The sequence below is a fragment of the Vitis vinifera genome, chromosome 9 (genome assembly GCF_030704535.1).
Source record: "Vitis vinifera cultivar Pinot Noir 40024 chromosome 9, ASM3070453v1".
NCBI lineage: Eukaryota > Viridiplantae > Streptophyta > Magnoliopsida > Vitales > Vitaceae > Vitis > Vitis vinifera.
In genome coordinates this window covers 5,980,683-6,003,279 of record NC_081813.1, presented here as the reverse complement: position 1 = coordinate 6,003,279, position 22,597 = coordinate 5,980,683, and the positions used below count along the sequence as shown (strand labels likewise).

At 32.1% G+C, this 22,597-nt stretch overlaps 1 protein-coding gene across 1 annotated transcript; it reads right to left on the bottom strand.

Annotated features, from left to right (window-relative positions):
• Positions 1-17,318: 17,318 nt before the first annotated feature.
• Positions 17,319-19,356, bottom strand: LOC100251408 (disease resistance protein SUMM2-like). The gene has a single exon (XM_059739843.1). It carries the CDS (start codon positions 19,158-19,160, stop codon positions 17,319-17,321), a length of 1,842 nt encoding a protein of 613 aa, XP_059595826.1. The 5' UTR covers positions 19,161-19,356.
• Positions 19,357-22,597: the final 3,241 nt, after the last annotated feature.

Below are 22,597 nucleotides of genomic sequence, written 5' to 3'. Positions count from 1 at the left end.
ATAAATAACAATATTTGTTGTATATTATACATGTTAGGGATATGCCAAAGAACCCATAATTGCCCAGTTTCGTAAGAAATTTGACATTTTCAAAATTTTACCTTATCGTAATGTATCGTAATGTTATTGTATTTGTATTGTAATTGTATTGTATTTTTATTATACCTCTATATTTTTATATAAAAAAAATTAATTTTATAGATTTTTTTTATCCATCATTGGATTATCATCAACAACTTCATGTATTGAAATTACAATAGTGTATTTTTGTTGTTGTTTTTTTTTATAATTTTGGCTTGCAAGGATGCTTTATGATAGGAATACAACATGATAGCCTAGAAATGCCAATTCAGTAAAAAATAATTCAATATTTTGTCATTTTGGTATATTGTAATGTATCATAATGTTAATATTTTTTCATTGTAACTATATTGCATTTGTATTGTACTTATACTTTATAACTGAAATAATGGTTCTTTTACACAACCTTCAAACTACTAGGCATTCGACTCATCATACCAAAATAATACTTATACAAAAAGGTAACAAATTTATAACAAAAATATAGTGATCTTAACTCTTTAACAAATTCATAATAAAAGACAAAGTGGTCTCGTACAAAGGGGATTTTAGTTTTCAATGACAATCCAAATATGTTTATAAATACACAAACAAAGTGGTCCCAAACAAGCATGAAACAACTGAGAACATTTTTTCTTCAATCATGTCAAAAAGTCTTAACAACAAAACTAAAGTGCAAACATTTTCAATGGAAATCAATAATAATCATATCAAACAACCCACCCAGAAAATAAATTAAAAATAAAAACACATCTTCAATATGACCTAAATAATATAAAAAAAAAATTCAAAATAATAAATTTAAATAACATTTTAAAAAAATGTAATTTCTTTCTCAAAACCTCATTCAATATTTCAAATCTAATATCTTACAACTACATTGTTAAAATTATTAACTTTTCCTTCATTCAATCCGATTTTAAAATTATTTATTTATTTTTCCATAAATTGACGTTTTTTTTTGTATTAAAAAAAAAAAAAACTGACCTTTAATGGATTTCTTACTAGATTCATAAAAAAAAAAACAAGTTTTGTGTATCGGTTGCAGAGAATGACCTGAAGTGCGCACCTTTTTCCTTTCCCCTTTTTCTTCTACAACTCGGCTCCAGGTAGGTTAAAGAAAGGGAGAATAAACTCTTTTTTATTTTCTGTTGCTTTTCACTTTACTTGCTTTTCACTTATTAAGGGTAGTATTGGCATTTAAACAAAATAAGGCCTTTGGAGGAATTATCATAATTTTACCCTACCCTTTACAATAATTATCAAATTTACCCACCCTCATTGGTCATTTTTTTCCCCAGCCTACCCTTAAGGGTAATTCTCCCTTGATTTTTTTTTATTATTCTTCTGACCACCCCGGGATTAAGTTGCATGGGGCAGCTAGATGGGACGGGCCGAGCTAGTGGTGGCAGCAAAACAGGACGACTGAAAAGAAAAACCGGTTAGGAGCCTGGTTTGGGGGGGGGGGGGGGGGGGTAGCAGAAAAGAAGTCTGGAAATGAGACATACCGGGGGGGGGGGGGGAGAAGAAACGACACTGCTGGAAGCCAACCCACTCTTTGCTTGAAAGGAGCATTCCAGGTATGACTTTTCGTGAGCTCCTTATTTCTCATTTCCACATTGATTAACTCTCATTTTCAGCTATTCGTATGAGTATTTGGTTTGTTGATTGGTGTGGATATTATAGGTCGTTTGTTTTGCGGGACTCTGGGTATGCATGCTCTGTATCCGATTTATTTTCGGTGTTTTTTTTTTTTTTACTTCTCTTGAAAATATTTTATGTTTTGTTCCTTCCATAACATGATGTATCAAAACTATGCTTTTATTTCCTCCGGATTCTACTTGCTCATATCTCTTTGATGGTCCATGACATAGAGTTAAGGGCATGCTTAGTTTTTATGTTTTTTTTCTCTATCTCTCTCTTGTTGATGGTGGGGTGGTATCGTCAATGGCCAAGTTGCTGGGATTGAAGGATTGTGGTCATGGGAAGATACGTGAAGAGGATGGCATGCAATGGGTAAGGAAATTGGAAGGGCCATAAATATATATATATATATATATATAGTCTTAATGGGAAAATGCATGGGAGAGCAGGTCTTGATAGAATAAAGAAAGTTCAATCTTTGAAGTGATCTCCAGTTACAGTAAATTCCAAAATTAGCCAATTTGTTGCTCCAACAGCAGTTGCTCACCCCTCTGTTATATATTCGCACTTGCAACGTAAGAAATCCAGCCTTGGTCCTAGAACAATATGGCTTTGAATTCCATAAGAGTTGATGTGGCGCCATCAGCAACGCCGACTCAGCAAGCGACTCAGGTGAGAGGGATGGTCAATATACTTGGCTGCCTCCTGACTGGACCATCGAGCCTCGACTAGAGTTGTATTGTCTTGAGGTTTTGGAAGAATGGTGGGGTCCTTGATCGGATTAATCTCGAAAAGCTATAGTGAAAGTCAAGCATTGCCGACGCCGGATTTGTTTGAAGAAACGGTGGACATACCTAAAGGCGCGAAGATCGTTTAGGTGGAGGGCCTAAAAGGCAAGCTCAGTCGCATCTTCAAGCTTCTGAACCTTGATTTCCAGCTCATCTAGGACGAGTCCGGCCAGCACGAGCTCCAGAGTGGCGCCTGGTTTGGTTCTCGCAAGACCACCGCCATATTCCGGCCACCCCCCAACAGCAGCAGTCACGTGCCATCCTCTTAGTTCATTTTTTCATGTTAAAAATTTCATCTTTTAAAAATTCTGTTATCAAATAATTCTTCTAAAATTCCAAAGTTTCAAATTTATTTATTTATTCATTTATTTAAAAAAAAATATCATTTTCTAAATAATCTTCTAAAATCTGATTTTAAATTTAGTTTACAAAACCTTAATCCTCAATATTCAATCTTCCGAAACTCCAATTTTTTTAAATTTAATTCTTCAAAATTCAATTTTCAAAATAATTTTCTAAGACTCTAATTTTAAATTTAATTTTCCAAGATTCAAATTTTTAAATATAATTTTCCAAAAATTCCCATTTTCAAATTTAATTCCCAATTTCCTAAATTCCAATTTTCTAATTTCTGAATTTAATTTTCACTTCCCAAAATTCCAATTTTCACATTTATTTATTTAATCATTATTATCTTCATTATCATTATTATTTTATTTATTTATTTATTTATTTTTTTAAATTTCATCTCTAAATAATTCTTCAAATTTCCAATTTCTAAATTCAATTTCCAATTTTCAAAATTTCAATTTTCGTAATTATTTATCCAATCATTATTATTTCCGTTATTATTATCATTCCATTCATTTATTTATTCACTTATTTTTCAAATTCTTTCTTCAAATAATTCTTCAAATTTCCAATTTCTAAATTCAATTTCCAATTTCCAAAATTCCAATTTTCACAATTATTTATCAAATCATTATTATTTTCGTTATTATTATTATTACATTCATCTATTTATTCACTTATTCATTTATTTAAAATTTAATCTCTAAATAATTCTTCAAATTTTCGATTTCTAAATTCAATTTCCAATTTCCAAAATTCCAATCTTCGCAATTATTTATCAAATTATTATTATTTTCGTTATTATTATTCAATTCATTTATTTATTCACTTATTCAATTATTTAAAATTCCATCTCTAAATAATTCTTCAAATTTCCGATTTCTAAATTCAATTTCTAATTTCCAAAATTCCAATCTTCGCAATTATTTATCAAATTATTATTATTTTCGTTATTATTATTCAATTCATTTATTTATTCACTTATTCAATTATTTAAAATTCCATCTCTAAATAATTCTTCAAATTTCCGATTTCTAAATTCAATTTCCAATTTCCAAAATTCCAATCTTCGCAATTATTTATCCAATCATTATTATTTTCATTATTATTATTCCATTTATTTATTTATTCACTTATTCATTTATTTTTCAAATTCTTTCTTCAAATATTTCTTCAAATTTCCAATTTCCAAAATTTCAATTTTCACAATTATTTATCTAATCATTATTATTTCCGTTGTTATTATTATTCCATTCATTTATTTATTCACTTATTCATTTATTTAAAATTCCCTCTCTAAATAATTCTTCAAATTTCCGATTTTTAAATTCAATTTCCAATTTCCAAAATTCCAATTTCGCAATTATTTATCCAATCATTATTATTTTCGTTATTATTATTATTCCATTAATTTATTTATCCACTTATTTATTTATTTAAAATTCCATCTCTAAATAATCCTCCAAAATTCCAATTTCCAAATTTAATTCACAATTTTCCAAAGTTCCAATTTTCACATTTGTTCATTATTATTATTATTTTATTTTAAATTTTCCATTTTCGAATTTAACTTCCAAGTTTTCAATTCTTAAATTTAATTTTTTTTAAAAACTTCAAATTTTCAAATTTAATTTTCCATACTTTAATCCTCAAGTAATTTTCCAAGTTCCAATTTTCATGACTCTCAATTTCAAATTATTTTTCTAAAATTCCAATTTTCCAATTCATTTCTTAAAACTTCAATTTTCAATTTAGTTTCAAAACTTGAATTTCAAAAATTTGTCTTTCAGATGGTTTTAAATCTTTTAAATTCATTTATTTGATCTGTTTATTCATCTAACTTAATTATTTTTATTTGTTCATATTTTAATATAAACATTTATTTATTTATTTTATTATTTTATTTTATGTTATTCGTTTTATTTATTTATTTGCCAGTATTATTATTATTATTATTATTATTATCATTTTTTTTCTCTTTCTTTATTTTTCATTTCTTCATTAAAATCCCAATTCACCAAAACCTAATTTTTAATAAACGTGCTACCATTTTTCATTCACGCATGCGTCCTATGATTTTCTTTTTTCTTTTTTTTTTAATTATTTTCTCATTTTTCACTATTTTAATAAGCACGAAGACAATTTTCGTAATTCCAAAATAATGAAATTTATGAGATTAACTCATGCAAGATCAATTGGGTTTTGGTGGGACCCAATATACGAGATTTTCTCATTAATTGATTGATTGCTATACTTGATTATTCTACATTTGTGCACTAACCTTGTCTCTTATGATAACGCTCAACTTGTGATTAAGGTACGTCTCGTATTCGATTGCATTTATCGATTTATTTGTTATCATGCATATCTTGCTTTCACACATTTGATCATTGTTTGGTATCCATGTTTAATCGATCAATTATCATACTTGCTTCATCCTATTAGTAGAGACCCGTTTTTAGAGACTTAAAGGAGTGTTACGGTCCTTACCATACCTTCTCAATAAGTAACCTGACCCTCGAACTCAGATTTGGTTTTTCACATACCACATTTTTCAAATAAGGAGCCACACTTAGGGTTTTCTTTCTTATTTTGTTTACCCTTTAAAAATATAACAAAAATAAGTGGCGACTTTAGGTCATTTTCTTAATCAATAAATCATTTTTTAAATAAAAAACGAGTTCGTCATCGAATGGGAATGCATCGAGCCGAAATGCGGGATCCACAATATGGTTTTTGAAAAAGGTTATTAATTTAATTTTTTAATAATATTTTACCAATGAAATTGATGAATGAGCACAGTTAGAACATAGGATTGCAAGACCCAAATGACATGAGTCATGGTGTACATGGGACCCTTAACTAAAGCTAATTTGCCTCAATCATGCTCCATCCATTGTTGTTTTAAACTCCATTGCTTTTTTGTCTTTTTCTTTATCCCTTCATATTATTACAATTCCAAATAATTAATTTTGAGATTTTTAAAAAGGAATTCAACTAGGCTTTTCAATTTTTAGAGCTACAGAACAAAACCTAAATACATCTTGGAGACAGTTTGAGGACTCTTGATTTGACCAAAGTAGGCCTGAGAAGGAGTGCTGTGGAGCCACAGCGGTGGAGAAGAGTGAAGGGCATTGAATGGGAAAAAAAAAGCAAAAAAGGCACAGAGAGACGTTGGAGAAGGTAGGGAAGATGAGAGGCTAGAAGGGGCTGGGGGCTCAATACAGAAATAATATCGGGAAGCGTGGACGATCCAACTGGCAGTCAGCATTGGGACATTGAGGTTGTATCAAGTGCCACATCAGCTTCCATTGCCAATCCACACACCCCTCGCGACTTGTGACTTGTGATTTGGGATAATCGAATCTCCATTTTTGCATTTGAGAGTCCAGCTGGATGACAGCCACTCCACCACGTCTATTCACTTCTTTATTTTGCATTTGAGGGTCCAGCTGGATTATGAGAAATGATATCAATTTACATAATTTTATAAGATTAGTCCAGAAAAATAATTTTACAAGTTTTATTCCTATTAATAGATAGCAATGACTCACTTTATACAATCACACAAAATTAATTAAAAACAAAAAATAAAAAAATTCTTAATATAAATATACAATAAATATATCAATAAAATAAAGGAACCATATTTGGATTTAAAAAATTTATGGTACAAGAAATAATTATCTAAATTATACATGTCTAATCTCGTTTACATAAACCAAACCATACAACTCATCACATTCTCTGATTTAATTATAATATAAAATATAAAAATGAATAAATAAGTAAAAATAAAAATAAATGAACAAAAAAAAAATTATTGTACCATTCCTCTCAAGTCTTCTTTAACAAAAATCCTTATTTTACTTATTCTCTTCCTCCCTTTTCTTCCTTTCTCTTTTTTTTTTACTTGATGATTAATGAGAATATATTGGATATCTTTGTTGTTCTAAGCTCATTGATGTGGTATTATAATGCTTACTAATGTGATATAATAATTTATTTATATTTTGGATATTATTGAGAATAAATTAATAGAAAATAAATAAAGTGATAATTAAGTTATTTTATTAAAAAATAATTTTTATAATTCACTTTCCCAATAATTTAAAGCTTTTATTAATTATTTTCAAATCCAAATAACTTTTTTCCCCTCCTTTTTAAGTTTTGATTTGATAAATATGAATGAAGATTTATACTATATTAACATACTAATGTGGTAGAATATATGTATTGAATACCTTCTCATTATTAACACAAGTATTATTAAGAAGAATATACCTTATCCTAGGTTGAAATGTATGAAGAACTAATGGTTGTAAAAGAAGTGAGAAAACTTTTAGAAAATGACCTTTATTATTAGGGGGACAATAGTACTCAAGTTGAAAAGGATATGTGAATGCATCAAAATTTTGGTCTCTATTATTAGGTATGAAATGGTATTCAAGTTGAAAAAGTTATGTGAATGCATTAAAATCTTGAAGACATTTTTGATAGAGAGAGATGAGTTGTTCCTTATTCAACATTCTTCTTATATTAGCTGCTATTTGGATTATCAAGAAATGAGATTAATTGAAATGGTGATTTGCAATTAAATTAAATTTTATTACAACTCCAATTGAAAATTTGAAATTGTCGATAACTTGTAAAGTATTTCCATCTTTTGGGATCACAAAACTTGGATTTTGGATTTTTTTTTAGAAATTTTGGAATATTTGAAAATTTTCAAAGTTTTTTTTTTCTTTTTATTTTTGGAAACCAATTATTTTCTCTCTTGGAGTTACTTTATAATGATAACAAGAAAATTTTATTTTGTTGTGATTAAATGGATATGATTTTTAAAAAATGTTTAAAATTTAATTTTTTTTAATAATTAGTAATTTTAATAAAATTTTACCAAAAATTGATGAATGGGAACATTTGGGGCATGAGATTGCAAGATTGCAAATGAAATAAATTTAAACTAAAATCATTTTGAAGTTTCTTCCTTAATGTTTGCAGTCCCATATTTCTTTTGATGATTAGGAATATTGAAGAAAAATATTATGATTAGAAATATTAAAGAAAAATATTTATTATAACTTAGAACTTGCTTGAGAGGGATTTTGTTTAAAGTATTTTTATTTGCACCTCTTTTGTTAGAACCCTTTCATTAGAAACATTTTTAAAGAAAATTACTTAGTATATATTTGGATACATTTTCCATCTTTGCTTCTAAAATAGAATAGAATATAGAAATTCTTATACAAAAGTGATTATATATTTTATATACTTGAAAACATTTTTTAAAATTCTTAAAATTTAAGGATTAAAATTTTTTTATATACAAGCTAGATAATTTTTTTGCTTTATGTGCTGGAGTTCTTATATTTTGTATAAATAGGAACTATAACCAAAACTTACCTTAGTATTTAGATATAAAGTAAAAAAATTATTTTGATAGTATTTTGTTTGGAAAAAAATTATTCAAACAAGTTTTTGGTTTTTTATTTTTTGAAAAACTTCTAAAAAGAAACTTGTCAAATTCGGAAATACCCTTATTTTGAGAAAATATTAAAACAATTATTTTTTATCTTTGACTTAAAAATAAATTTTTTAAAAAGAATATAAAAAAATATGGTCAAATGTCACTCTTTCTAATCAATTTTTAAAAATTATTGTATTTTTAGTTTTCCAGCTTTGGCCGAAGCTCCATTTAAAGGCCCGCCTAGGACAAGCTAAGGAGTTTCCCGCCGAAGTAGTATTTCTTTGGAAAAAAAAACCCCAAACTAATCCAGTTTTCAAACTATTTGCCAAAATACTCTTTTGAATCCACATCAGCCATCCACGTCAACAAGTCATCTTCGTCAAACTTGTTTTTTTACTTTGGAGACCCAATTTTTTCCCGAAATCAACCAGAAAGTATTCTCCACCATCTGCGGCTCCACCATCTGCGGCTCCATTTTCTCTCCTCACCGGCTGCGGCTCCCACCAGTGGCTCCCACCAGCAGCTCCACCAGCAGCTAGGTAAATTTTTTTCGGGTTCATTAATTTTTTCCCACTCATTTTCCTTAGCTTTCTCACCAACCAAACAGAGGAAAACAAGTTGTTTTGAAAATTTTAAAAATCTCAAGTTGTTTTCAATTTCATAGCTATCCAAAAAACTTGAAAAACCCTTTCCTCCACCTTGTATTCCTCTTATCCTAGAACCCGAAAAACCCTAACCTTTGCCTCATTTTCCTCTCATCTCGGAATCCTGATAGTTGTCGATCTGCCCATGATTCATCTTCATTGTGATCCAAAATATGGATTTCGGATTGGATGAAGGTGGGGGAGAGAGAGAGACTTGGAGAGGTTAAGGTTTATACCTTAGCAGAATTGGGGTTTCGAAAGGGATCTGAAGGGTGAATGTCTAAGAGAGAGACAGACAGAGAAAGAGAGAGAGTGGGGTACGTGGGCGCGTGAATCGGGTGTAGAATTTGAGCCAAATTTGTTAAGGGCGGGCTGAATTGGTGGGGTTCAAAATTTCATGCCAAAATAGTGAGCGGGCTGGCTCCGATTTTCACCCCCTCCTCCTTCCCGGCTTTTTTAATTAAAATTTTTCTCAAAATTCTCTTCAAAGTTCACACCACCAAATGGTCAAACCCTTTTTATTTCTTTCTATTTTTCTTTTGTTCCCTCATATTGCGTTGACTCTCTTTGTTAAATTGGACACCATATTTGCTAAGATATAAACATTGGATATGATTTTTTCTATAGAGGATTCATATACACTTATTATATGTGTCTATATATATATATATATATATATATATATATATATATATATATATATATAAATGATCAAAGTATTTGAAATTTATGAAATATTCGTTATTGGATTTTACAAAATAAATTTTAGGAGTGAGAAAATAAAATTTTGTGATGATTTTGTATGAAATTCTAATAAATTATCTAATAATGGGTATATTAAATTGTATTTTTTTAAATATTTTAAATATGATATAGCATTATTCAACAATAAAAGCATATATATTGATATTATATCATATATATCATGAAATTAAATTTATGTTATCGCATACGAGTATTTTGAATTCTTCATTTTCATTTTTTACACCGTGTTCAAGATATATATATATATATATATATATATATATATATATATATCACATCTATAAAAAATGATAGAAAATGCCGGTGAATTATTGATACCCCTTTATTGATATCAATTGTTAAAAATACAAAAGCTTCAATAATTGGCCTTCCGTAAAAAAACACTTTATATTAATTTGTTTATATATATACATATTGACATCGATATATATCATGAAATTTAATTTATATGATCCTATATTGGTTATTTTGATTTATTCTTTTTCTTTCGTTATATTATGTTTGAAACATGGATCACATTTGTAAATAGGGATAAAAAGTATAAATGAATTGTCATTACCTCTCAATTGATTTCAATTACTTAAAAATACAAAAGTTTCAATAATTGGGCCTCTGTCAAAAATGAGAGTTTACTGACTGAAAGTTGAAGGGTTTGAAATTACATATGGCCTTTAGCAGGGTGCTTAGGGGAAACCTATGAAATCCCAATATGGAATGGAAATACACTCCTGCTTAATGTAGAGCTTAATGTATTGATCTTTGCTTTACACTGATCAAAGTACGCTCTTCACATTAGTGCTAATTTTTCATATTTTTTGTGGCATATTTTACATGTTCAACTTTCTCAACCATTACTACTGGTAAAATTTCAACAGTCTTACAATTACTCACTCCCGGATAGAAGCTTCAATTCCTCACAAACATGGGCCTGCTATTGCTGGTTATGAGGCAGTAGCTTGCTTGATCTTATCCATCAACTATTTCTAAAAGTACCTTAGTGGTTGTAAGCATGTTTGTTAGAAAACTTACAATACAATGATATAATTCATTTTCCTGATGTAAATCTTATTTATTGCTTGGTTGTATCTCATCTGAAGTGTATTTTATGGTACAAATATAATGCACAATACAATGATACACGTACAACAATACATATGAACAACAAATATTAATATTTGCCTAGTGAGAAGCTGGAACTAAAATTTATAGCCAAAAATTCAAAAAGCTTTGTTTTGTGGATTTTGTAAGACACCTATGCATTAAAGTAAAAAATTGGGGAAAATGACTCATTATTTTTTTTGTAAGAATCTGCTTCTTCCAGGTTTAATACATATTTATGGGAATCTTCTTGACATAAGACATATGGAAGCAACTTCAAAAAGTTACAGAAAAAGAAAAGTGAAAGCCTCTACACTTCCTAATAAATATTTTATCTTCTTATTTATTATAATTACTAGATTTATCGAGAAACCATCATTACAAATGCTTAAGTTTTTCAAATTATTTTTAAATTTGTTTTCATAATTTATTAACTTTATAAAATTGGAAGTGATTATTAAATTTATTTTTGTTTCTTTTTCTCCTCTAAAAAAATATATACTTTTTATTATATATATATATATATATATATATATATATATTTTAAAATTTTATTAGGATGAAGGAGATTTGAGTGTGTCATTTTTCAATCATCATTTTTATAAAGATAATACTATTGCGCATATAACAATCTCTTCCCCATTATAGGGCTCCTAGAACTCGAATCATGACCAAACTCTAGGGTTCCTAGAACTCGGATTATTTAATGGCATGTGGAACATTTAATAGCACTTATACAAATGCTAACAACTTTATAAAACTGTAAAAAGACATGTAGAACCTAGGCTGGATCTCCAAACCATGAAAATTGCTTGTAATTATTGGTTAGCTTTTGAATTGTATCATATATTAGAAAATGTATCAAATTCTCAATTATTATAAATTCCTTTTGGTAAAGAATATTGTATAAAGTATTTTCTAAGTTAATTTATTATTGTGATATCATATTTCCTCATAGAATAAGGAAAGTTATTTAGAATATTTTTATAAATATTTTAGGCCATAGAGGGAAAAATCTGTAAGATCGAGATAGACTCCTAAAGATTATAAAATATTTGAAGAACTCAATAGTTATAAATAATAAAAAAACACTAAAACCAAATTTAATATATAGAAAATATTAGTTTTTACTTCAAATTGAACTTATTAAATTATAAATTGTAGAAATTTAATTAAATTAAAAAAATTTAAAAATTAACCAGACATAAGCAAAAGTGTATTAACTATTCCGCTTTCTCTTTTTCAATTATTTAAGTGGAAAATATTAAAACATTTATAGTCGTAACTATTAATTATGTTGAATATGTACACATTACATCCATTCTTGAACAAATTTAAAAAAATTTCCCACTTAATTTGGGTAGCTTAAACAAAGACATTTTAATTGTTAATGGAAAAATAACAACCTTTTATTCAATTTTAATGGTAATAAATAATAAGAAAATATTATTAATAAAAAACATTGAATTATTTGGATATTAAGGTGTTATTTGTTATTTGATTATTGTTAATAACATACCCTATTATTGTTATTTGTTATTTCATTACAAATTGATGTTTTAGTAATGTTTTATATTGTGTAATTTTGTGGTTAAAAATGAAATTAATTTGATTTTTTTGGCTTCTTCTATAGGTAAACTATGTCTAATTTATCGGTGGCAATAGTTTGTTTTTGTAATGGGAAAATGGTGAGAACACAGACCGATGTTGATTATGTTGGGGATAGAGTTGTGGTTGAACCTATTGATGTGCCTCTTGGGACAACATATGAACAACTGTTGGAAATGATATACTCGGTCACTGACATCAATAAAGAACATTTTCGATTAATACTTAGTTGTAAGTATCCTATGAAAAAATTGAACAAATTCCAACCTTGCCCAGTAAAGAATGATAGTGGTGTAGCTCGAATGTTAGAAATGCATAACAGATTTGGGATGGATGAAGTTGAGTTATTTGTTGAACAAGTACCTATTGACTTACAAATGAATTCATCACTTGGTAATTGCATGCCTTTGTTACTTGGTGAAAATGATGGTACTAGTAATGTTCAAAATCCATTTACTGTTGAGCATAGATCAGAAGAGGATGAGGAAGACGAAGAAAGAACACAATGTGATGATGACAGTGTAGGAGCCAAGGATATTCATAATGATGATAATCAAGATAGGGAAGGTAGCTCGCCTTTTTTAGCTGTTCGTGAGGCAATTGAAAGAGAACAAATGAGATATGTGGCTGTGGATGGGGAAGGATGTAACTTGTCAAACAATCCAGATACAGAGGATTTAGATGACCCAATTGAATTATCTCCAATGCAATATCATTTGGCACCATCACCACAGTTTGAAAATGTTGAAAACATTGGTCATGTTGTGTCAAGTGAATGGACCCCATGGGGAAACACTCTTATGGGACATCCAACTGGAGAGTTCATAGTTGGACAAATCTTTAATTCCAAAGGAGATTTGCAACATGATGTAAAGATGTACTCTATTAATTCGCACCAAGAGTATATCGTTTTGTCATCCACAAAGAAATTGTTGGTCCTAAGATGCAAGAAAGCTGAACAGTCTCAATGTGCTTGGAGACTACGTGCTACAGTTGTTAAAGGGACATCTTTATTTGAGATCAACAAATATAGTGGCCCACACACATGTGTCAATCCTTGCATGAACATGTCAGAAGTGTTCAATAGTGTGCTCAAAGGGGCACGAAGTTTCCCTATCACTGCATTTGTTCAATTGACATTCTATCGAGTTAATAGTTACTTTGCTGTAAGAAGAGAACATGGTGCTAGTCGACTTGCTTCAGGTGAACAATACACTCCTTATGTTGATGCTAAGATTAATGCAAATGTTGTTAAGGCAGGTTCTCATGAGGTTGTTTTGTATGATCACTTCCAAGGACTGTTTCATGTGAAGGCCAGTAGGGGTAGTAAAAAGACATCATCTGGTGGAAGAACACATCGTGTTAACCTACGTGAGCATGTATGCACATGTGGCAAAACACTCATATATGGATTCCCATGTAGTCATATTCTAGCGGCATGTCATTTTCATTCAATTGATTTTAGATCATTTGTTCAACATTATTACACTATACAATCGTACTTTAGCACTTGGGCACCACTGTTTAACCCGATACACAATGAGTACGAGTGGCCACCATATGTTGGTCCAGTTATTGTGCCTGCAGATTCAATGAAACGTGTGTCAGGTGGACGACCTAAATCTACTCGTTTGCACAATGAAATGGATGTTAGAGAAGGTAAAACCTCAATTACATGTGGTTTGTGCAAACAAAGTGGTCACAATCGTCGTTCTTGTCCAAATAAGAACATGGGTGCTGGGCCTTCATGATGGGTGCTAGGCTTTGGATGTTGATATTATGTTATTTGTATTTTGGACAATACTTATGTTATAAGAGAGACTTTGCTGTTAATTTCAAAATTGTAATATGAATATTTTGATGAATCAGGTTGTTTGTATTTTGGAGAATACCCTATTTATAGGGGAAACTCTATTGAAATTTTTAATATTTGGATGCGAACATCATATTATTACATTTTTTTTCATTATTGTACTTGCATATTGATATTGGTTGTAGATGAATATTTTGATTAATCAGGTTATTTGTATTTTGGAGAATACCCTATTTATAGGGGATACTCTGCCGAAATTTTTAATATTTGGATGTGAACTTTAGTGTTTGATAATTTTTTTTAAATTATTGTACTTGTTGGATATTGATATTGGTTGCAAATAAATATTTTGATTAATCAGGTTGTTTGTATTTTGGAGAATGCCCTATTTATAGGGGATACTTTGCCGAAATTTTTAATATTTGGATGTGAACTTTAGTGTTTGATAATTTTTTTTAAATTATTGTACTTGTTGAATATTGATATTGGTTGCAAATAAATATTTTGATTAATCAGGTTGTTTGTATTTTGGAGAATGCCCTATTTATAGGGGATACTCTGCCGAAATTTTTAATATTTGGATGTGAACTTTAGTGTTTGATAATTTTTTTTAAATTATTGTACTTGTTGGATATTGATATTGGTTGCAAATAAATATTTTGATTAATCAGGTTGTTTGTATTTTGGAGAATGCCCTATTTATAGGGGATACTCTACCGAAATTTTTAATATTTGGATGTGAACTTTAGTGTTTGATAATTTTTTTAAAATTATTGTACTTGTTGGATATTGATATTGGTTGCAAATAAATATTTTGATTAATCAGGTTGTTTGTATTTTGGAGAATGCCCTATTTTACAGCGTTATGCGTGTGCTTTCATATTAGCACTATTGGGTGGAGCATTGTTTGCAGACAAGACTGGCACACATGTACAGTTATGTTACCTTCCACTGTTGAGAGACTTCACTGAGATTTCTCACTATAGTTGGGGCAGTGCAGTGTTGGCATACCTATATAGAGAGCTATGTCGTGCGAGTTTAGATAGTGCCACAGAGATTTCTGGACCTATCACACTATTACAGGTATTTCGACATAACTATCTATTATAATTAATTGACTCACATTATTGTTGTAAGTTGTCTAATTTTGATAATGTTATCTGATTTTGTAGTTGTGGTCATGGGAGAGACTTCATGTGGGTCGACCTGATTTTGGTCGTCCTCCAGTGCCTATAGTAGTCCCACATGTACATGATGATGTAGTTGATGGTTTACATGATCATCTATTGCCAGATGAGGCACTCCCAATCGATCCATTGGGCCATAGGTGGAGAGTACCCCTGTCTTGGTCTCATAACCCATCACCACATGTGTTGACATTCTATCGAGATCAATTGGATGCCCAGACACAGGATCAGGTAAAGTGTAGATGCGTAAGATTACCTTTGCAATATTTTCCACCAATGTGACTAATTATTTTTTAAAAAAATTACAGGTATTATGGGAACCATATACAGCAAATTTGATTGCACATCTTCCGACTATATGTCAGGCTGATGAAGAAATTTGGCGAACTATGTCACCTCTAATTTGCTTTGATATTATTGAGTGGCATAGACCAGAGCGAGTTTTACGCCAGTTTCATATGCAACAAGGGATACCTCCACCTTGTTTGATAGATATGGAGCTACATTTAGTGGATAGGCGAGGACGACATCAGTACGATTGGGTCACATTCCATGCTCAGTATATTTCTCTTTGGGCTACTCATTCTGAGCGTATTGCGACAGCACCACTTGCGATTACTACCATGTCTTTTTATGATCCATATATGCAGTGGTATCGACGTATCACGCGACGCCTGATCGCACCTGTTTTGCATAGAGATCATATGAGGTTCCATAATACAGCTTCTGCCACTGAGTTATTGGTGAGAGCATTTGAGATACAAAACCATTTTTTAATGAATGTTAAACTTAAATTATGTGCAAATGCCTCATGTTTTATTTTTTTATACAGATCACCGCCGTATCACAGATGGCTATTTCAAATGATTTGGAGGAAACTCACCGAATTGCTATTGATGTTTTACGTGTTATAGGAGAGGACCATCGCGCACACTCGACACATGAGCCATCCACATCTTCAGGGTCATCCATGAGACCACAATCATTGATTACGCCTGTTAGGGTACCACCCATTAGAGGTCGGGGGAGAGGTGGTCGTCGAGTTGGTCACCGACATGTACCTTTGGCATCTACTTTGGTACAACCCTCACATCCACCAGTCACATCTACCTTTCCTTTATTTCAACCATCTGCATCATTAGAGTCGCCACTTTCTCCCCCTGATGTATCCATACCAGCCTATTCACCTCGACCCGAGACTACCATACCATCTACCCTTACCCCTGTTCAGCCATCTATATCATTGGATGCACCCCCACCTATTGCAGAGTCTATTGCACCCCCACCTGTTACAGAGTCTATTGCACCTCCACCTGTTACAGAGTCCATTGCACCTCTACCTTTTCTTCAGGGGATAGCTCATGCTGCACGATTACATGTACGGGTAGCTAGAGGACATCGAGCTCCACGTGTACGTCGAGTTCTACCTCCATCAGTTCCATCTATCTCGACAGCTCATGTAGATGACGTGTCACAGTCTATAGAGATGGAGACTTTTCAAATAGCACAGATGGATACAACAAATATGGCCATCTACCGTAGATGTTCACAACGAAAGAGAAAGATTCCATCATGTGGGACACATTGAGATCTTTTTTCATGTTTGTAGAACTATTATACTTTGGTTTATACATTTAAGGTTATATAAAGTGTTAAATCAAATTAGTGATGTTATGTTATTCACATGTTTCCTTGATAATTTAAACAAATAAAACTCAAATGCATCCTAAAGTCTAAATGAAAGAAATTCTAACTAAATAAATTATTACAACCATTACCTATTTTTCTTTCATATAATTAAAAAATTATACATTTTAACCAAGACATAAGTTCAAATCATACTTAATAATAAATAACCTAAAATCATAATCATTGGCATGAATTTTCATATTTCAAGTTACCCAGGTTCTTCAACTCAATTGGCAACTCTTTTATGTTGGTTTTTGATAGGCTGAGATACTGTAATGAAACCAAATTAGAGATTCCCTGTGGTAATTCAGTCATAGTATTCCTTGACAAGTCTAAAACTCTTAGATTTGGCATAAACTGGAAGAAACTATCAGAGATCATCTTCAAATTATTATTCCGAAGAAACAAAGTTAAGAGATTGGGGCAATCGGGAGACCCTGTTAGTTTCTCAATATGGTAATTCATCAGTGAAATCCTTTTTGGCCCCATCCATCTAGCAACTTCAGGAGCTTCAGTTAACGTACTGTCGGCCTTCACCAAGAACTTGTCCTGCTCCTTCCCAGTTTCACAAGCTATCCACAATGCCATATCACGTATTACATCATGCAGTTTTACTCGATAATCAACATCAGCTTCTTCTAATAGACATGCATGAATCAGAGTGCCAATAATGTTGTAACCCTGGTTTTTTGCTCCTTCCCTGTCATCAAATTCATCTAAAAAGCCTTCACAAATCCAACGGTTTATCAAACTTGATTTTGACATCTTATAATCTTCCGGATATAGAGAACAATACAAGAAGCAAGATCTGGAAACTTCGATGGGTAAGCAATCATAACTGTATTTTAAAAGAGGAAACACTTTGTTCCCCATACCTGGAAATTTTGAGGCAGAGCTTTGTAACACTTTTATTGCATACTTCCATTCCTCCGGTGTCTTCTTACAAGCCATGGCCCTGCCCATGGTAGTTAGCACAAGTGGCAAACCGCAACACTCTTGTGCAACGGCTTGAGCGAGTTCTGGTATATCAGGATGGAAATCGAGAGTGTCTTCTCCAAGCTTCATTCGTAACAATTCCCAGGATTCTGTCCATGTTAGGCATTCCACTTTGATCTTCTTATCAGCTTCCATTTGAGCGCACACCTCTTCTGATCGAGTGGTGAATACTATCTTATTTTTCTTATTTTGGAATGGGACCCCGACGTCTGATAAATCCAACCACTCCCATAAATCATCTAGCAACAGCACAAACCTCTTTTCGCTCAGGACTCTCCATATGCTCGTAGCTTTCTCATCTCGACTTTTGTTTTTCCATTTATCATCACAAAACCCTATCTTCTTCCAGATGTCGTCCTGAATGTTTTCAAGGTTTACATTTTTGGAAACTGTTGCCCAGATCACAAAATCAAAATCATGGGTTCTTTTAGTAAAAGCATTATTGATTTGGGTTAAGAGGGTGGTTTTCCCAACTCCTCCTAATCCATATAGGCCGATAATTCCCACTTGTTCTTGATGAAGGCTGCTCCAAACCTTACCAATTCTGGAATTCATGCCGACGGTTGCTTCACTAGGCCTTTCACCTAGGCGAGGTGAAGGTAACCTCTCAGCCACCACATCCGAAGGTCTTTGGCTCATTAGAATGTCCACTTCTTTCAACTTTCTAGCTACTCTCTTCCCCAACTTGTATCTGGTCCTACAATGCCTAGGACAGGAACCATCGAGACATTTCTTGTCAACCTCCTCGGTGCCATCTCCAATCAGTTGAGTGACTTGAGTTTCCAGAGTTTCAACCCTTGAAAGCCACCCTTGTACTTGGTCCAGCGGCTGCATTTGTTCCCTCTCAGCAATATCCACCTTCTTCTTCACATCGTTCCTTAACTCCCTCAATCTTTCACAAGCGGTTCCCAATTCTACCAGATTTTCAGGGAGTTTGCGCAGGTAATTTGCATGCTCAGTAGTGCCATCCCAGAAGCTAGAGACAATGCGGTCAACGGGGAGTGAAATGGAGCAAATGTTGCCCATGGTTTTGTCAATGAGGATTAAGAACCAGCTACTTTTGAGGGAAATGATGAGTGTGGAGAGCTTTGGGATGATGAATCAAGCAGAATAGAGGAGTTGGTTTACATCATTTATTGTCCAATTAGATCCATCTCCCCTTTTTACATCATTTCTTACTTGCATATGCCCTCTTGGCTTCTATAAATTTTGAGGAAGATGTAAGGGAAAAAAAATTAGAGAGGAAGGGTAGAAAGAAAAAAAATAATTATATTTAAAATGAATAATTTTTTTTATTTACGTCTTCAAATTTATTTAGCTTAATTTTTCTCTCATATATAAAGTTTTTCCTAATTTTATTTAGAGTGTTTTTATATTATTTTATTTGATTTTTATGATCAATTCTTTTTTTCTTTAGAGGATACTTTACCATCTTCTACCATAATAATATAGGAAAGTTTTATTTTATTTTACTAAATAGACATGGTTTTTGAAAAAGGTTATTAATTTAATTTTTTTTAATAATATTTTACCAATGAAATTGATGAATGAGCACAGTTAGAACATGGGACCGTTAACTAAAGCTAATTTGCCTCAATCATGCTCCAGCCATTGTTGTTTTAAACTCCATCGTTTTTTTTTGTCTTTTTCTTTATCCCTTCATATTATTATAATTCCAAATAATTAATTGTAATATAGAAATAATATCGGGAAGCGTTGACGATCCAACTGGCAGTCAGCATTGGGACATTGAGGTTGTATCAAGTGTCACATCAGCTGCTATTGCCAAGCCGCACACCCCTCGCGACTTGTGACTAGTGATTCGGGATAACCGAATCTCCATTTTTGCATTTGAGAGTCCAGCTGGATGACAGCCCACCACGTCTATTGACTTCTTTATTTTGCATTTGAGGGTCCACAGCCACCCCACCACGTCTATTGACTTCTTTATTTTGCATTTGAGGGTCCAGCTGGATGACGCCCCCTACCACCTCTATTCACTTCTTTATTGCCCACTTCTGGTCTAAGTTCCCCCTTAAAAATTTTGTACAAATAGGGATTTGTTTACTTTTTCAAGATAAAATGTGAATTTTAATAATTACCATTAGCCCACACAAGTAATTTGTTCATTTACCTACCCTCGGATAGGTACCTTCAGACTCCTCCACTACTTTTTATATAATTTTTAAAAGTATATAAGAAAATGTCGGATGGGGAAGTTGTTAGATTTGCTAGAAAATTCAAAAAATACATGAAGTTCAGGAAATATAAGAAGAAGTCCAAGGAATATGCTAAAAAATGGAACAATTCAATGGGAAAATCAAATATAAAAGACAAGAGTGTCAAAAAGGACCTTGAGGTTGAGTGCTTCAAGTGTGGGGGGAAAACACACTAAGCCACCAAATGTCCCTCAAAGAAAAAAGGAAAGAAAGTCATGCAAGTCACTTGGAGTGACACAGAATCATGTTAATCAAGTGAAAAAGAATCCAATGCTAGTGAATAATGCACTGATTTCACAGCCTTTATAGCAAGTGTCATTGAGGACCCACTCAAGAAAGAGGTTCTTAGTGAGTCTTGTGAGTCAAGTAACTCCAATTGTGATGAGATGAGTTTTGACTCTACATATGAGACTTTGTACAAGAAGTGCTTAAGTCTCAAACAGGAGCAAGTTGAATGGAAGGCTTCTAAAAGGAGTTTAATCAATGAGATTAAAACTCTAAAGGGAGGGAAAAAGTCTTTGTTAGATAAAATTGCCTTTTTTGAGGGTGAACACTTTGACATGAAAAAAATGTGTGATGAATTGAAGAGTGAAAATCAAGTGTTTAAGAATGAGTTGAGTCTTAGGAAAGAAGAGTCACATCCTAGTTCTAAAAGACTTAGTGACTTGATTAATTCAAGGAGGAAATTATTTGATAAAAGAGGCTTAGGTTTTGTTAATTCAAGTAGTAGTAAAAAAAAAATTTTCAAGCTTTGTGAAGGAGTGGTTCCTAAGAAAATTCTTCCTAAATTGAAACTTCATTACACTCATTGCACTAAAATGGGACACACCGTTGATAGATGTAATGCTAGGATGTTTGAGAGTTTCTAAATGAAGTTGACCAACCTAATGAATGAATCATTCACTTTGAGAAATAGGTTGTTACAAAAAGGCAAGAGAGTGTTCAAGAGGGATTCCAATGTCCCTCATCATAGTGGTTTCCAAGGAAGCACTTCCAATGGAATGACCCAAGTCACAAATGTCAAACAAATATGGGTGAAAAAGCATGAGCTTAATTGCCTTGTTGTTCACATTGCACTTAGAGCTAGTGAGTCATACTCATGGTATTTTTATAGTGGTTGTTCACGTCATATGACAGGTAATAGATAATTATTCACTAATTTCACTAAATTTGATGGAGAAAATGTGACTTATGGTGATGTTAATGTTACTAATGTGAAAGGGAAAGACACAATTTGTGCTCTTGGGATCCCTAACCTTGAAGAAGTCTTGTATGTGGAATGATTGAAAGCTAACTTGATTACCCTTAGTCAAATATGTGACAAGAAGTTCAATGTTCAATTTTCAAAAAATTTATGTAAAGTATTTTATTTGAATGGAAATTGTGTGATGATTGGTTTGAGAACTTCTAATAATTGCTATGCCATTTTTCAAAATCCTTCTACCTCTTCTTCTTCTTCCCTTGTGTGTGGTAGTTCAAAAGTTGAATCAATCGATTTGTGGCACCATAGGTTGGGTCATTTAAACTACTGTGACTTGATGAAAGTTGCTAATAATGAAGTCATCAAAGGGATTCCTAAGCTTGGAAAACTCTCTAATCCTATTTGTAGTACTTGTCAAAAGAGAAAAAAAAACTAGGAATACACATAAGAGATTTGATGAAATTTTGACCTCTAAACCTTTAGAACTCTTACACATGGACCTCATGGGACCAATGAGAACTAAGAGTTTAGGTGGCAAGAAATGCATTTTGGTGATGGTTGATGACTATTCTAGTTATGCATGGGTTGTATTCCTAAGAGATAAGAGTGAGACATTAATAAATTTCAAGGATAGTAGTTTGAAAATTCAAAATGAAAAAGGGTATTTGTAGACCTCGTTTTGGTCTATAGGTAAGGGCATTTTAGGGAGCATCCTTTACCACTTTTTTACTTTTATTTTTGGGAACATGTGCATGAGAGGGTGCATGGGCAGTGATATTTTCTGGAGGCAATCAACGGCTGACGCGTGGCATGAGAATCTTCCGGCCGTTATGGAGGAACATCTTTGGTTGTTGCCAGAGGAGGAGAGGGGATGCCGTTAGTATGAGAGGAGGAGTGTTTTGATTGGGAGCTAGGGGTTAGGGAAAAAGCTGTAGGCAGTTATTTGAGAAAGTGGTGTTTTTTTGTTGCTGTAGTGAGGAGTGTATGAGAGAGGGGATTTTTCTGAAGCGGGAGATGAGAGAACCTGAGGAAAATGAGAGAGG